General features: G+C 45.1%; 1 protein-coding gene across 3 annotated transcripts in view; it reads left to right on the plus strand.

Annotated features, from left to right (window-relative positions):
- The window catches only part of Etv5 (ETS variant transcription factor 5), a 63,485-nt gene extending 59,328 nt beyond the window's left edge, over positions 1–4,157 (plus strand). For all 3 annotated transcript variants that reach the window (XM_050146602.1, XM_050146601.1, XM_050146603.1), the window contains one exon: positions 1,773–4,157. In XM_050146602.1, coding sequence (XP_050002559.1) covers positions 1,773–1,994 — 222 coding nt within the window. In that variant the 3' untranslated portion in view covers positions 1,995–4,157. The remainder of the gene's footprint in view (positions 1–1,772) is intronic.
- Positions 4,158–17,193: the final 13,036 nt, after the last annotated feature.

Below are 17,193 nucleotides of genomic sequence, written 5' to 3' on the forward strand. Positions count from 1 at the left end.
CATGTACCATTTCTTATCCCTTACAGTGAAAATGCAGGGCTCTGGTCCAACCTCAGGATAATAGACCTGAAAGTCTCTACGTGATAATAATGTGCTCCCATTGCTTTATTATAACCGTGGCTAAATGAGGTGATTTAAAGGTAAAGTGGCCTGTCAGTGTCAAAGGTGGTTCATGCCCTCCTAAGTGGAACCGAGTTGAGACAGCGATGACACCGGTGATGGAAGCCATGCTGCTCTTGGATTGTTGTGGTGCCCTCCACCCAAGAACAGGATATAGAGAGAGCCTTGATAGTACAGACTTGTCCTGGTGCTCAGGCAGGAGGATTTTAAATCCAAGGCTAACCTGAGCTACATAGTGAGTTTCAGGTTAGCTTTGGCTACGTCGAAAAGACTCCACCTTAAAAATTAAAAAATACATGAATGAATAAACAAACAAATGAATAGTCGGGGTGATTAACTGTCTCCATCTGCGGCCCCTGGGGCTGGCTTTGGTGCTTGTGTTCTCTGTGCTGATAAGCATGATCCCTGATTTCTAGTATCAGAGTGGAAGGGAATGTTGACACAGATGGAAGAAGTGCCACTGAGGATCAGCCGTAAGGGCTCCGGGATGTCTGGTTGTCCTTATGCCTCTGGCTGCACCTGCAGCTGCAGCAGAGTTAAGCCCAAGGCTGGGGAGCAGGGTCCGGACCTCTGCTACACTGAGATGTGAGATCTCAGCAGAATGACAGATCTGGGCTAACCCAGACATTGGGGTGTTTTAGTATTGGTGTGCTTTCGTAATCAGGAATTGTAGCTGCGGTCTACAGTGCCTGACAGATTTGCCTGTGCCTTCTCTCACTGTTACTGAAGAACCAACAGAGCCTGGGCTAGCAGCATGACAAGGTCCTGGAGTAACCAAGACCTTTGGGCTGTACTGTCACCAAGTACAGATGTGTGCAGAAACTAAGGCAGGAGAATTTTAAGCCCAAGGCCAGCCTGAGCTGCACAGTGACTTTCCAGTTCAGTAGACCCATGCACAAGCAGAAGTGTCAGAAGCAGGGTTTGGAGCTTGGAACAGACTTAGGTCCACAGAGGCTGTGTTTATCAAATTCTTAACCCAGGCTTGGGAGATGGCTCAGTGGTTAACATTTTTCCATGCAAGAGGGCTGGAGTTCAGATGCCCAGATAAATAGTACATGAGTATAGGACTCCCCTGTACTTCCAGCCTCCGAATTCCGCTGTGTCAATCTCTAAAGCTATTTCAGCAAGCTGTGGGTTTGATTGAAGAGTCCCTGCCTCAAAGAATAAGGTGGAAGAGTGATGAAGAAGGCTGCTGGTCGCAACCGTGGGCCTCTGCACACACACACAAAGAAGGGAGAAGTAGCAAGGGGCTCTGAACCCTTCAAAATATCACATCCATCCTGGGAAAACTGTAAGCTTTGGAGGTGTTTTAGTATTGTGGGTCTCTCATCTGCATTGTGTCTTTAAGTCCCTGTATCTCCCCTAATGCAACCAGGCTGCCTGAGCTGTCAGTGTAAGACAGAATGAGGCTTGCTGCTGAAAGAGCTTAGCAGGCTTGCATTTGAAATTCAAATGCCGTCTTCTATAATACTTCACTATGGTATCAACAAAACCCTTGGCAGGTAATAGGTCCCTGAGATGCAATTGGAATAATCAGCTACTAATTAGCCCTTCCATTCTTGACGCCCTGAGAGATTGGCCTCTTAAAAATGTCTTTGCTCGAGCCCCACACCCTGTCCCAGCTGAGTCTTGTGCTGTGTGCTCTCATGCAGGTGGCCGGGGAACGGTACGTCTACAAATTTGTCTGCGACCCCGATGCGCTTTTCTCCATGGCCTTCCCAGACAATCAGCGTCCCTTCCTGAAGGCAGAGTCAGAATGCCCCCTCAACGACGAGGACACCCTGCCACTGACTCACTTCGAAGACAACCCTGCTTACCTCCTGGACATGGATCGCTGCAGCAGCCTCCCCTATGCTGAAGGCTTTGCTTACTAAGTTTCCGAAATGGCTGAGCGGCCAGACCCTAGAGCTAGCAGTCCCCATTCAGGCAAATGAGGGCAGTGGTTTTGTTTGTGTTCTTGGCTGTTCCTAAAGCTTGCCCTTTGAGTATTATCTGGAGAACCCAAGCCATCTCTGGATTGACACCCTTAAAGACAAATAACCTTGGCTAAGGAGTGGGGACAGGGAGAGACAGAAAAACCACCACGTGACTGGTGATTCTGAGATTTGGTGAGAAGAGATGAAAGTGGAGCCTCCTTGCCATTGTGGACAACATGTGCAGAGCAGTCCCTTGCTCAGGTTAGCGCCCACGAAAGGGGAACGAGTGTATGACAATCCGCCATGACCATGGACTACTAAATGCCTTTATATAGAAGGGCTTTGACTTGCACAATTCTTTGGAAAGAAACCGCAGACCCATAGGAAAGTTGAAGGCTCGGTTGGGGAGGCTCAGATCGTTAAGGCTTGAAATAAACAAAACTCCTGGAGCTAAGTCTGAAATGTCTCCCCCTTAGCCCAGAACTGGGGAGGCCGGGCGGCTATTAGCCACTCCCCTTGAGCCTTCAGCCAGAGTGGTCACCAAGTAGATCAAGCCCCTCTCCTCCCAGTCACATGGCTGAGTGCGGATGGCTTTCATTTTAGAAGAAAGACTAACACTTGACAGTATTTTGTTTTGCTTTGATTTAGGGGGATCATTTTGTTTTGGTGGTTGTTTTGGGAAAAAAAAAAGAAAACAGTTTCTACAAACTGATTTTTGTAGTTTTGGTATTTAAAGCAAAAAAAAAAACAAAAACAAAAACCTTTTGGTAACTGCACTATGTCCCTTAGGCAGGGCCGTGCCCACTTACGAAGACATTGCAGCTTAAGAGGGGCTCGGCTGGGGCTTCCCTTCGCCATGTAGAAGCCTCCTTGGTGCGCTGTGCACCAGATAACCTCTTGAAACATTACACCTGGTTTGTACAATTCTCGAAGTGTGCTGGGCAGCCTGGACACAGCTTCGACTCTCTGTGTATAGTTCTCCTTGCTCACTAACTTGCCCTCTCTGGGAAGCAGATGTACATACTACACGTCATGTCCATTTAACAACTGGTCACCTGGTGGGAGCCACATAGGCATCGTCTCAGTTTTCTTTTCTCTTTCCATTTTGGACCTTCACCCCTGCATAAGGGTTCCCTTGGATCTGAAACTTACCTGTCACGGGCAGGTAAGACAGTGCTAGCTCGCATCCTGGCTTCCTGCTACTCTCGTTTTTACATTTTTATTCTGATTGCTGTATTATATTGGGAATGTTTTAAACAACCAAACTGAGGAGGTATGGAAGTCAGGTCCAGAGTGGAGGGAAAGTCACCGGGGAGCTCCGGGATCTTGCTGCCCGCCTGCCCCCTGTTGACAGGCCTGTTGTTCTTAACACTCCACCTGTGATAAGGGTGTCCTCTTGTGCAGGACCCAGAACTGACTGTGGGGGGGACAGGCTTTACTGCCCTACACTGAGGCACTCCATAGCCCATAGCCCTCTCACCCGTGTGAAGGACGAGGGGTGCATTTTTATAGCTATGGGAAACCAAGGTTTTCCTCTTGAGAGCTAGTCAGCCCTCAGAGGTGTCAAGCCTGAAGCTTGGGCCTTAATGAGCATTGTGCTCTAAGGAAAGGCCTCTTCCTAAAGGATATTTATAGCTTTCTAGTCTACACATAGCCTATACATAGATGCGAGTTTTACCCAGCCGGCTCGAGACTTATTTGTTGTAAATGCTGTATAGATTGCTTTGTTTGTTTGGTTGTTTTCCTTTCCTCCCTTCTACTGGTTTGGGTTTTTTTTGTTGTTTTTTTTTCCATGTTTATGCTGTTTTATTGGTATGAAAAGAACCTTCTGTAACCTGAGCTGCCCCTCCCCTGCTGTGATGCACAGCCTGTGCTGTCGAGGGACACAGGACAGCAGCGTCATTTGCATTCCCACTGGACTCATGTGCCCCCCAAATAGATGTTTCCTTCAGGGTGTGGGGGCTGTTCCATTCGTTCGCTGCTTTTCCAGAGTGTGGAAAGTCTACAGTGCAGAAAGGCTTTAACCCGCCTTTGATTTGAAATACCCCCCTGCGCAGGGCTGTGTACATCCTGCTGAGCTGCGTTATATTCTGTACTGTGTACAATAAAGAAGTTTGCTTTCCTTTACGAGCTCCTGATGCCTGCCTCTTTCTTGCCCTTGCTCAGTGTTCTCAGTTTCAAGCAAGCAAGAGCCCCAGGGCTTCCTCTCAATTCCCCACTCCTTCCCCTGCCTTCAGTATTTAGACTTAATGGATGATGGAGTAGAAAGAAGGGTTTAAAATCTGATCCACAGGCAGGCAGTGGTGGCGCACACCTTTAATCCCAGCACTCGGGAGGCAGAGACGGGTGGATCTTCTCTGAGTTCGAGGCCAGCCTGGTCTACAAGAATAGTTCCAGGACAGCTAATGCTGTTACACAGAGGGAAGTTAAAGACAGCCAGAGCTATACAGAGAAACCCTGTCTCAAAGCAAAAACAAAACAAAACAAATCTGATCCAAGGGGATGGAGGCAAAAATCCTACCCTAACACAAGGTGACCAAAATTTGCCCCCAGGAGTGCTCAGTAATTTTCTCTCCTTAAAGGATGATTCATTTGAACCTTGGATTGTGTGAAAAGATTAGCTTGCCAGGGCTTTTTACTTCTTGAGGCACAGCATTTTTTTTTTCTAGCTCAGCCCCTCTGGTTGATACTTTGAAAACTTGTAAGCGCGAAGACCATTTCCTCATTTTCTCCCAATAGGTTTTTCTTTGGACGAGTGAAGTATTTTATTGATGGTAGTCCCTCAAAAGAACTAGTTTGTTGTTTTTCCAGTTGTGTAACAATAGGTATCTTGCGTCCCTGTCCACCTCTTACTCTTGGGGGAGGACAGATATCTGTAATGCCACACACGGAACACTTGAGAAACGTGGAAGGAGGTCACTGGCAGAACTCAGCAGCAGCTTGTGTGCAGGATCCCTGCTGCATCCTTATTAATGCACTTCTAACTTGGGGCGTTCCAGACTCCTATTGCAGAGTAGGAACAAAGTAGAGCCTTCCTGGGCCCAGAACAGAAGGCTTTCTGTAAGTTACCTGCTATCTTTTCTCTCGCTGTTTTACAAGCCCTTAAGTGTAGAAGCATCTGAGACTGAATTTGGTACAGAGCCCCTTCAGTGGGAACTCGTGGAGAGTGAATGAACGCCACATAAAACCCATTAGCTTCCGCGGATGAAGAGAAGATACTTGGGGAACGGGGGCAGGGTGTGCAGGACAAAGGGGCTTTCCCTCTGCGCTCAGATTCCTGGTGATAAAGCTTTGACAGACATCTCCCCATTGTGTGCGGGCTCATTATCTAGCCCAGGCTCCGACCCAGATCATTAACCTAATGCCAGAGGTCACCCAACACTGCTGCCCTGCCAGCGTTGGATGCTGGGATAAGGAAGCCAGAAAATGTGAAGTTTATTCTTCCTGGGGTCCCCTTTCACCAGCCAAGTTAGAGGAACAAGGCCCATTCAGCCGCTAGATGACAAAGAGGTGTCTGAGGGCGAAAGGATGTGGTTTGAAAGCCAGAGCTTGGCTCCGTTGTAATGCAGCGGGGGCTAAGTATGGAAGAAGAGCACTTAGAGGCTTGGCAACTTTGGGAAGAGCCATTTGCCCCGCAGTCAGGTAGACGAGCTTAGCACATCTTCAAAAGAGGGCAGGGGTGGGAGGAGTTCTGAAAATGGGTTCCAGCGCAAATGTAAAATCAACACTGGTTCGCTTAGGTGAAAATGCATTGTGCTTCATATAGATGAAGGGATCTATGGTGGGGACACAGACAGGAAGTTGTGTTCCGGTTTCGGCAAACACAGACCCTATGTCCAGCCTTTCCATAGCCCTTCAAGTTGAAGAGCTGGCTCTACACCCAGGCCTCAATTTGTTGACCTTGGCAGTGATCCTCAGATAACTAACCATTTGGTAGCACTTTACAGTTTACAGAGCACTTTTTTTTTTAAAGTCTCCATTATCTTTTTGGCAGGCCTTCTTAAATGGAAACACTTGGTTGAAATCAAATCTGAAAATATGGCTCTCAGCCTCCAAAATTATTCTCTTCAGAATGCTCACAGTGGCTACCGGAGACGCCAGACTAGACTCTGGGAGGCTGGGTGCCTAGGTTCTGGCCCCAACTCAGATCTTGGAGGGCATCCCGGGTCAGTGAAGGCACTGGTGAGGGGCTCCTTCCCAGAACTCCTAGGAGGAAGGGAGGAGGAGGCGGATTCAGGTCCAGTTCCTAGCCCTTTCCCAAGGAATTTAAGGTGTATGTGTACTTGGGGCTGAGGGTAAACGGAACAGTTCAGAATATCATCGCTCCACCTTTATACAGTACCCTTCTCCAAGCATGCGCTGTTCATTGTCTAAGCACCTACTGGGTGCAGTCACTACTAAAGGCTTTAGAAACAGCAGTTTCGGGTTCAAGGTTGCTTTGTGGCATGCATGGTAATACTTAAGATGACCCTCCAGATGGTTACTGCTCCCCTTCCCAGCTCGTACTCAAACACTGTTCCAACATCTTTTGACCATCGTGACGCGATGCTGCAGTTACCCACTAACCTTTACCCCTGTTTAGTTCATGTTAACACCAGGATATCAACACCTTGTGTGCTGTCTACCAGGAACAAGGGGGAAAGTCGTGCAGGGATTGATGTGCTGGGAACTGTTGGCCGGTGTGGCTCATTCAGGTGGTTGCAGAACATCCGTGGCGTCCTCCGTGTTGCCCTTTAAACTCCAAGTAGGCTTTTCCCGGATGTTCTTGTCTCCATAGTGACAGGGAATGCATCTGCTTTTCATCACTCAGTGATGTGCAGGTTGCCGATTATGGGAATGACACTTGGGTCTGGGAGAATCACAGTGGAGCCCACTCAGTCCTTTTGCAGCTCTCAGGCTACCGGCAGAACATTTTCCCAGCCGAAACTCAACACGTGACACTGACTGCCAGCGTCTGGTAAACAGCAACATCCCTTGGCAGGGGCCGCTCTGGGGTGTGCAGCTGAGGGAAAGCAAACACAATTCCTGGTGCTCGGGACCTTATGTGGCAAAGGAACCAGAAAGGGCAAAGGGAATAAACAAGCGCTAGCATTTGCCGGAAGACGTGAAGCACTGTGGGAAGGGGGTGGGGAAAACTGTGAAAGTGGGGTGGAAGGCTGCAGCTTTAAATCTTGTGGTTAAGGAAGACTGTATGTGACTGAGCAAAGACTTGGAAAAAAAAAAAAACGGTACCGGGTAGAACCCTGAAAGCGGATGGGAGCTGGCTGGGGGTGTTGGGCACGGACTCGGACTGCATTGCCAGGTGACAGTTGGGCGGTCCACAGGGAGAGTTGAAGAGCAACGCCTCTGCCCCCATGGGCAGCTCATTCAGGACGCTTTGCGTTGTTCTTAGCTATTAAGAATTACCTGAGCATCGTGCCACAAGGACATGTGCTCAACTGTGTTCATAGCAGCTTTGTTTGTCATAGCCAGAACCTGGAAACAACCTAAATGCCCCTCGATCGAAGATTGGATAAGGAAATGTGGTACATTTACACAATGGAGTACTACAAAGCAGAAAAAAATAACCACAGCTTGAATTTTGCAGGAAAATGGATGGAGCTAGAAAACATTATTTTGGATGAGGTAACCCAGACACAGAAAGACAATTATCACATGTACGCACTCATAGGTGGTTTTTAAATATAAAGCAAAGAAAGCTAGCCTACCAACCACAATCCCAGAGAACTTAGACAACAATGTGGACACTAAGAGAGACTTACATAGATCTAATCTACAAGGGAAGCAGAAAGTATAAAAAGACAAGATCTCCTGAGTAAATTGGGAACATGGGGACCTTGGGGGAGGATTGAAGGAGGGAGGGGAGAGGCAGGGAGGGGAGCAGAGAAAAATGTAGAGCTCAATAAATATCAATAAAAAAAAGAATTACATGAGCTCAGGAGCGACCTCTTTGACTTCTAAAATTGAAAGGGACTGCAGAGGGCAAGGGAGGAAGCAAGAAAACCAAACCTTCAGCCCCGCAGAAGACAGGGCAGGAGGAGGCAGACCCAGATGCAGGTTTAAGTTGGAGCCAGTAAGTTTCGGATGGTTATTGGGACAAAGGATATTTAATTATAGCTCCAAGGTCTAGGCCATGGCAGGTTGAAGTTGCTGTGGCCTGAAACCTAGAAATAAACATGAGGAGAAATGATTTGGGGTTGAGGAAGGGCGGGCCTCCACCCAAGACAAACTTAACTAATGCACCCATTAGAAATCAGATGGGGAACTCAGCTGTGAAGAGTATTGGCCACTCTCGCGGAATACCTGAGTTCGATTCCCAGTGCCCACATGGTTCCTAGCAATGGCCTGTAACTCCAGTTCCAGGGCTCTGGCACCATCTTCAAGAGCACAAGGCATGCACACAGTGCCCATACATACAGTCGCGTAGGCGAAACAGTCATACGCATAAAATAATAAATTAGGGGAAAAAAGGTCGGGGGGGCAGGGGAGGGGGACGGACATCAGCTAGGCTGCCGAGTCTGGAGATGAGGGAGGAACTCCAGGCCGGAGCCAGGAATTAGAAATGCGTATGGGAGTGCTAAGAGCCAAGACTGTATGGAATCCTTACAGGAATACGCATAGATCAAGGAGCTGGGTGTTCTGATACGCCACAACTACCACACAGAAGACTGGGAAACCCGAGGCAGGGAAGGGAGGGTAGTCAGGAAGCATCTTCCGGAGGAAGGCAGGCTCTGCTTTCTGCATGCTTCTAACGTGACAGAAGAGGATTGAGGCCGGAATAGCAAGATAGTCCGGGTTGACTTGTACAGGACGTTCCTTGGGATGGCAGACATAACAGCTCAGGACTGCTGGAATTCAGAGTTAGAGTTAAGGCCAGGGGAAGCCCCATGGATTTCAAAACCTTGGCTTGAACTCAGCTCAGCCTCTTGCACGTCCTGCTGCCTCCAGGCACAACTTCTGAATGAGTGGTAGGATCCTTGCCCACTGGTTCGTAGAGTAGAAAACCTTTCGGGGAAGGAGGAGGAAGGAGCAGGCTGCTGTTGCTAGCACCTTCCCGCCCCATGGGGTTCTGCTTATTCTTGTTTTATGTTCTTAGAGCACATTCCTACTTTTGGAACATTAAATGTTTGTAATTACCTTCTTCATAGCTTATAATTAGCATGTGTTCTTTGTGGAAAATTTGAAGACTCTATAGCCAAAATTTAAAACTGCTTTCAAAATTCAAACTGGAGGTCATGTTTGACACGAGCGCGCTGCTTTCTCGGCCCTGTTTTTAAAATATACAAGGTTGGGCCGGCAAGATGGCTCAGGGGAGGAAAGGCATTTGCCGCCACCAAACCTTATGACCTGAGTTGAATTCCCAGAACCCACCTGGTAGGAGCGAATCAGCTCCCCACTATCCACTGTCCACTCCACGCGTGCCGTGGCGTATGCTCACCTACAGACATGCACACTGATAATTAAGTCATCGTTTAGCTTGGTTTGGTTTTGTTTTTTGTTATTTTTCTTTGTTTTTCAAGATAGGGTCTCTCTGCGTAGCTTTGGCTATCCTGGAACTCACTCTGTAGACCAGGTTGGCCTCGAACTCATCAAGATCTGTCTGCCTCTGCCTCCCAATTGTTGGGATTAAAGGCGTGTGCCACCACTGCCCAGTTCATTAATTAACTTTTTAAAATACAGAATTGGTCACTACTACATTGTACACCATCGTGTAACTTGTTTCTTTCTTTTTTTTTCTTTTTTTGGTTTTTTTTTTTGTTTTGTTTTTATTTTTGTTTTTCAAGACAGGGTTTCTCTGTGGCTTTGGAACCTGTCCTGGAACTAGCTCTGTAGACCAGGCTGGTCTCGAACTCATAGAGATCCTCCTGCCTCTGCCTCCCGAGTGCTGGGATTAAAGGCATGCGCCACCACCGCCCGGCTGTAACTTGTTTCTTAAATAAACTATTTTAAGATCTTTCTTGTCATAAAGCTCAGTGGGTAAAACTCTCAGACAACCTTGAGACCTGAGTTCAAGTCCCCAGAAGTCATGAGAAGTCGAATGTGGAATCACATTCATCTGTCATCCCAGAACTCCCGGCAGAGACAGGAAAAAGATCTCTGGAAGTCCATCAGCTGGTTTGTCTGACAAAAACCAGGGCCTAGGGTGGGCAGCTTTAGTCTCAAGCAAGATAGAGGTTTGGAGCCGGGCGATGGTGGCGCTCGCTTTTAATCCTAGCACTCGGAGGCAGAGGCAGGCGGATCTCTGTAAGTTCGAGACCAGCCTGGTCTGCAGAGCTAGTTCCAGGACAGGCTCCAAAGCCACAGAGAAACCCTGTCTCGTAAAACCAAGAAAAAAAAAAGATAGAGGTTTGGACTACCACCCACGTTTATACTTTGATCTCCACAAATGTGCTGTGACACACTTGTAGTCCCGTGTACATACATAATGCGTATCATATACACACGTAAAGATTGAAAAACTTTTTACTGTACACCACTGTTTTTAATGACTGCATGCTATTCCATAGAACATGTCTAAGAGCCCCATTTGCTGGGAATAAAGGAACCACAAAATGAAGCCAATGTCAACACCAACCAAGATGAAACACCTGGAACCAACTGCTGTCAATTTTACCTCCTGAATATCTCCCAGCCCTGTCTCCGCCAGTCTTAGAACTCAGTCCACCTGGACTGCTGTAGGCAGCACTTAGCAGGTCTCACCACCTCCACTCTTGCTCCACCCCAACCTCTTTTCCATATGTACTGAGTGATGGTTTTTTTTTTTTTTAAAGCTCAGGGCATCCCCACAGACAAAGAAGTTGTGGTTTCACTGCCAAATGATCCTCTGTCTGCAAAGTGTGAACTATGCACCATGCACCTCGGTCATCTTAAAAAAAGAGTAACTTAAAAACATATAAATGGCAAACAATAGTGTATAATTCTATTTACATGAAGTCTAAAATAGACAAAACTAAGATATAGTAATAGAAATCAGAAAGCTGAACAGGGCTGAAGGTCCTTATGCTGGTTTAGATCATTGTTACATGCGCACTGTAACAATGTAACTGTAGCTGTCTCCTTCCTGCTCCAGCCTGGACATTCCCAAGTCCCGGGACCCACAATGTTACAACACCTCCAGCCCTGACCTCTAACCACCATAAAGTCCATGTGACCACACCTCACGCAAGGAGAAGATACTCCACCGTCTTGCAAAACATTGGTTACTCCCATGTTGTTTGCTGCTTTCAGTGGTTAGTGCTTCGGAAAGTAGAACTGATTAATTTTTCACCCATGTGCGAGATTAGCTGACTGTTTTTCTCAGCAGAGTAGAAACTCCACGAAAGCAGAACGTATCTGTCTGGCTAACTGTGTTATCTCTAAAGCAGAAATTCTTAACTAAGGGGCTGGAGAGATGGCTCAGCAGTTAAGAACCCTGGCTGCTCTTCCAGAGGACTTGGGTTCAACTCCTAGTATCCACACAGCAGCTCATAACTGTCTACAACACCAGGCCCAGGGGGTCTTCTGACCTGCACACATGTGGCACACAGACAAATACAGGCAAAATACCCATACACACGATAAATAAACAAAATGTTTGAAAATATATTTTCAAAATAGCTAACTCAGTGGACATGGAACGTGAACATCGTTGTTCCCTCAGACATTAAAGATTTGTGTGCAAGGTTCTGCCTCTTCTGGTTCATCAGCCACTTGCACACATGTGGTTCATACATACACACAAACCAGTACAATTTTTAGTTAAATATTTTTTTAATTATATTTATTTGACAATAAGGCCTTATATTTTTAAAATCATGTTGGATTGAGTGTCTGTGATTATAAGTTCATATTTGTCAAAAACAAAGATATAACCAAATCTGACACACAATTATTAAACAAAAATTTTATAAATGAATATTTTTGTGAACTCAATGGGACAGGTACTGCCTTCCCATTAGTCTGTTGCAAGAATGATACCGGACTTCATGTCGGTTCTATTCTGACTTAGCAGTTTAGAGGGGAGTAGCGAAAATATCCAAAGGAAGATTTTTCTTCTGCTTAGTTAGTTGTAAAACTGTAGCCAGATGCACAACTACCTTATGCTTCCCAGCATCCTTTGCAATGCAGCTGTGCCTATTATTAAGATACGGCTTCTCAACTCAAATTCATCATTTTTTTCCCTTTTTTTGCATCTCTGAAATTGCTTGAGTCCTTTAGACCTTCAAACTTTTTCCTTTAGTGATTGGCTATGTCAGGAGAAGATGCCGGAGCGATATTAAACAAAAAGGATTTTCTTCCCATGTACACAATCCTGCAGTGGGTAGTCCAGCTTCTCCAAGACCTGCTGCTGTAAGTGCACAGATGGTAACTAGTTCTGAGTGGCCTTGGAGCAGAGTGCTTCTGACTCCTGTGCAGCTCGCTGGCCCTTCAGTGCCTGGCTCCTGCCATGCAGTGTCCAGAAGTACCCAGCACTTTCTTCCCTGGCAGGTTTATAACAGAGTTCCTCATCAGCGTCCCCCAATACCCATCATGGTGGGTTTCTAGCAGATTCCACCAGCAAGGAAGGCACTTTGGGTCTTGAGTAAACTGGACTCATGCCCTCTGGTCAGTAAAGGATTAACTCATTCTGCATTGTCTAAACATTGCACATTCCACAAAAGTTTGCCCCTACCTGGCTCCCAGAAAACAGTCCTTAAGCCCCTGGGATATCCTGTGTGATAAGACAGGCTTTACTTACCTGGACCTTGGAGCTGTACCAAACAATCTTTACTAACAGTCTAATTCCTGGTAGGGTCTGTAATCTGTGTGGCATGCATTGGTCTCTGGAGGAGCTAGGGACCAAATAACCAAAGACGGGCTGTGTGGGCAGCCAGTCATAGCTACGTGGTTAACCCCAACACATCAGGTCTCCTTAGACTTCTGTGATGGGAAACACTTTGTTAGTGTCCCCACACATGGTTGCTGAAAGAGTTAGATGCTGTTTGACTCCACAGGACAAGTGGAAGTCAGTGTCTCCCAGACACTGCTATGTGCCTGTCCCCTAGGCTGACTTCAGTCTGTATCTTTTTACTGCAACGGGCCCCAACCCAACCTATTGTTGTTCTTCTGGGCTCTTTGAGTCCTTCTCACAAATGGTTGAGCTTAGTGGTAACCTTTGACCTTCAAATATACCTCTCCTGTGAAGTCTGAATCTTGAAAAGCAATGTAGGGACTCCTCACGTCCTCTCCCTTTCTGAGCCCTGCTTTCTCTAGGCTCGGGGAGCTCAGTGAGTCCTCCTATGGAACTTCTCCTATGCAAATTACTTTGTGGTTTCTTCAGTTTGGACTCAGTGGTCACGTTAGTCACTTCTCTCTAGTTAAAGATAAAACAAGATGTGTTATCTATGGTATAGCGCTATTAAGATGAAAGTGTCTTTCCATTTGGATGTAGATGGTGGGACCCCATGCGTGGTGGAGCCCTGAGATGGAAGAAGCCTGGGTTTCACCACATGCTCATCAAGAGCTAGTTAAGGAATAACGGCAGTTTGGCTTACCCTCTCTAACACACTTTGTTCAGTTAAAAAAAAAAGTGTGTGTGTGTGTATGTGTGTGTATAAGTATGGTATTTTGAATGTAGTTGGCCCCCATAAGCTCAGGGAGTGACACTATTAGGAGGTGTGGCCTTGTTGAAGGAAGTGTGTCTCTGTGGGGTGGGCTTTGAGGTTGCCTCTGCTCAGGATAACCGCCCAATATCTCAGTCAACTTCACATTGCCTGCAAGATGTAGGATTCTCAGCTATTCCAGCACCATGTCTGCAAGCACACCACTATGCTGCCCATCCTGATGATAATGGACTGAACCTCTGAAACTACAAGTGAGGTGCCCCAATTAATGTCTTCTTTATAAGAGTTGCCATGGTCATGGTGTCCTTCACAGCAACAGAAACCCTAAGACAGTAAATGTGTTGCCTTCACGTATGTCTGTTCACCTGGTGCCTGCGGAGGTCATTACAGAGTGTCAGATCCCCTGGAACTAGAGTTACAGATGTTTGTGAGCCACCATGTGGGTGCTGGGAACTATACCCAGGTCTTCTGGAAGAGCAGCAAGTGCTCTCAACTGCAGGCCCAGCCATCTCTCCATCCCTACCGTGTGCACATTTAACAATAATGCCACCCAGGATTGGATGACTTCTCAAGTCGTATGCCAAAAGTCACATGCAAAATTTTTACCAGAAACTTTTTTTTTGTCTTGGGGATGGAAATAAAGACCTTTCCATGCACTGGACAAGTGTCCTCTCAGGCAGGAACTGCTTTTAATGATCTACCAGTTCATAGCTCTTCTAGGTCCTTCCTCAATTTTGTTGAAATAAGAAACTGGACTTCTGGGGAGTATACCAAAGAGTCGTCACCAGAATGTAGCTACCAAATGACTCTACATGTTTGATTGTCAAAGGGAAGATTCCAGGGAGGTCCCAGTAATATCCAAAATAGCTTGTTAGAGGACAGACCCTCCAATCCCAGACATGAGGGATCAGAAACTCTAGGGAGATGCTGGACCTGGCCAAAGTACGTAGGAGGCTGAGGCCTGACAGTTACAGGTTTGAGGCTAGCCTGAGCAACATAGAAATGCCTTTGTATGAATATAAAGTAAATAATAATAATAAACCCAAACCCACTGAGGCCCAACAATCTGCGTTTTAGCAGGTGATTAGAATGTGTATTCAAGCGTGAGGACAATTACTACACATTGTGCTTGTGATTACATCTACAGAACACCATTTAATCTGCTGGTTTCAAAATCATTTCAATATCAAGATGCTCATTTCAAAAAAGCTTTGCTGTTTGTAGAAGTTATCTATTGGTGTATAAAAATACCAGCTCAACACTAAATGCCTACATAAAGAACCTAGTAAAATCCTACACTAGTGAATTAGCAGAACATTTAAAAACTCTAGAACAAAAAGAAGCAAACTCACCCAGGAGAACTATACCTCAGGAAATAATCAAATTGAAAGCTAAAAACAACCAAACAGAAATAAAGAAAACAATACAAAGAATCAATGAGACAAAGAGTTGATTCTTCAAGAAAATCAACAAAATAGACAAACCTTTATCCAACCCAAAAAGCAGAGAGGAAAATATTCAAATGAACAAAATCAGAAATGAAAAGGGGGGCATAACAACAGACACAGAGAAAATCCAGAGAATCATCAGATCATATTTTGAAAACTTGTACTCCACAAAATTGGAAAACTTAAAGAAAATTGACAACTTTCTGGATAAATATCACTTACCAAAATTAAATCAAGACCAGATAAACAAATTAAATAGACCTATAACTGCTGAAGAAATAGAAACAGTCATCAAAAGTCTCCCAACTTTTGGGCTCCCAAGAAAAGCCCAGGGCCAGATGGTTTCAGCTCAAAATTTTACAAGATTTTCAAAGAAGAACCAATACCAATACTCCTTGAATTATTCCACACAATAGAAACAAAGGAACATTACCAACCTCTTTTTATGAAGCCACAATTACCTTGATACCCAAATCACATAAAGAAAAGAGAATTACATACATAAGAAAGAGAAATACAGACCAGTCTGAACTGGTGCAACTCATGAACATTGCTGCAAAAATACTCAAAAAATATGGGTAAATTGAATCCAAGAACACATCAGAAACATTATCCACCATGATCAAGTCGGCTTTATTCCACAGACACAGGGATGGTTCAACATATGAAAATTTGTCAATGTAATCCACTATATAAACAAACTGAAAAATACAAACCACATGATCCTCTCATTAGATGCTGAAAAAGCCTTTGACAAAATACAACATCCCTTCATGATAAAGGTCTTGGAGAGAACAGGGATACAAGGAACATACCTAAACATAATAAAGGCAATATACAGCAAGCCAACAGCCAGCATCACACTAAATGGAGAGAAACTCACAATGATTCTACTGAAATCAGGAATAAGACAAGGTTGTCCACTCTCTCCACATCTGTCCAATATAGTTCTCAAGGTCCTAGCTAGAGCAATAAGACACAAAAGGAGATCAAGAAGTTACAAATCAGAAAAGAAGAAGTCAAACTCTCACTGTTTGCTGATGATATGATAGTTTACATAGGCAACCCCAAAAAATCTACCTAGGAACTTCTACAACTCATAAACACTTTAAGTAATGTATCAGGTACAAGATTAACTCAAAAATATCAGTAGCCCCCCCTTTACACAGATGATAAATGGGCTGAGAAAGAAATCAGAGAATCATCATCCTTCACAGAAGCCACAAATAACATAAAATATCTTGGAGTAACTCTAACCAAACAAGTGGAAGAATTGTAGGACAAGAACTTTAAATCTTTGAAGAAAGAAATTGAAGAAGACACCAGAAAGTGGAAAGATCTCCCATGCTCTTGGGTAGGTGGAATTAACATAGTAAAAATGGCAATCTTACCAAAAGTAATCTACAGATTCAATGTAATGCCCATCAAAATGCCAGCAAAATTCTTCACAGACCTCGATAGAATGGTACTCAACTTCATATGGAAAAGCAAAAAACCCAGGATAGCCAAAATAATCCTGTACAATAAAAGAACTTCTGGAGGCATCACAATCCCTGACTTCAAACTCTACTACAAAGCTACAGTACTGAAAACAGCCTGGTATTGGCATAAAAACAGACAGGAGAACCAATGGAACCAAATCAAAGTCCCAAATATTAACCCACACACCTATGAACACCTGATTTTTGACAAAGAAGGAAAAATATAAAATGGAAAAAAGAAACATATTCAACAAATGGTGCTGGCATAACTGGATACCAACATGTAGAAGAATGAAAATAGACCCATATCTATTGCCATGCACAAAACTCAAGTCCAAGTGGATGAAAGACCTCAACAAAAAGCCAACCACACTGACCTCATAGAAGAGAGAGTGGGAAGTACACTTGAACATATTGGCATGGGAGATCACTTCCTAAATATAACCTCAGTAGCACAGACACTTAGAGCATCAATGAATAAATGGGACCTCCTGAAACTGAGAAGCTTCTGTAAAGCAAAGGACATGGTCAACAAGACAAAATGGCAGCATGTAGAATGGGTAAAGATCTTCACTAACCCCACATCAGACAGAGGTCTGATCTCCAAAATATAGAACTCAAGAAATTGGTCATCAAAAGAACAAAT

This window comes from Alexandromys fortis, unplaced genomic scaffold (genome assembly GCF_014885135.2).
Source record: "Alexandromys fortis isolate MF-2015 unplaced genomic scaffold, M_Fortis_MF-2015_v1.1 scaffold_56, whole genome shotgun sequence".
NCBI lineage: Eukaryota > Metazoa > Chordata > Mammalia > Rodentia > Cricetidae > Alexandromys > Alexandromys fortis.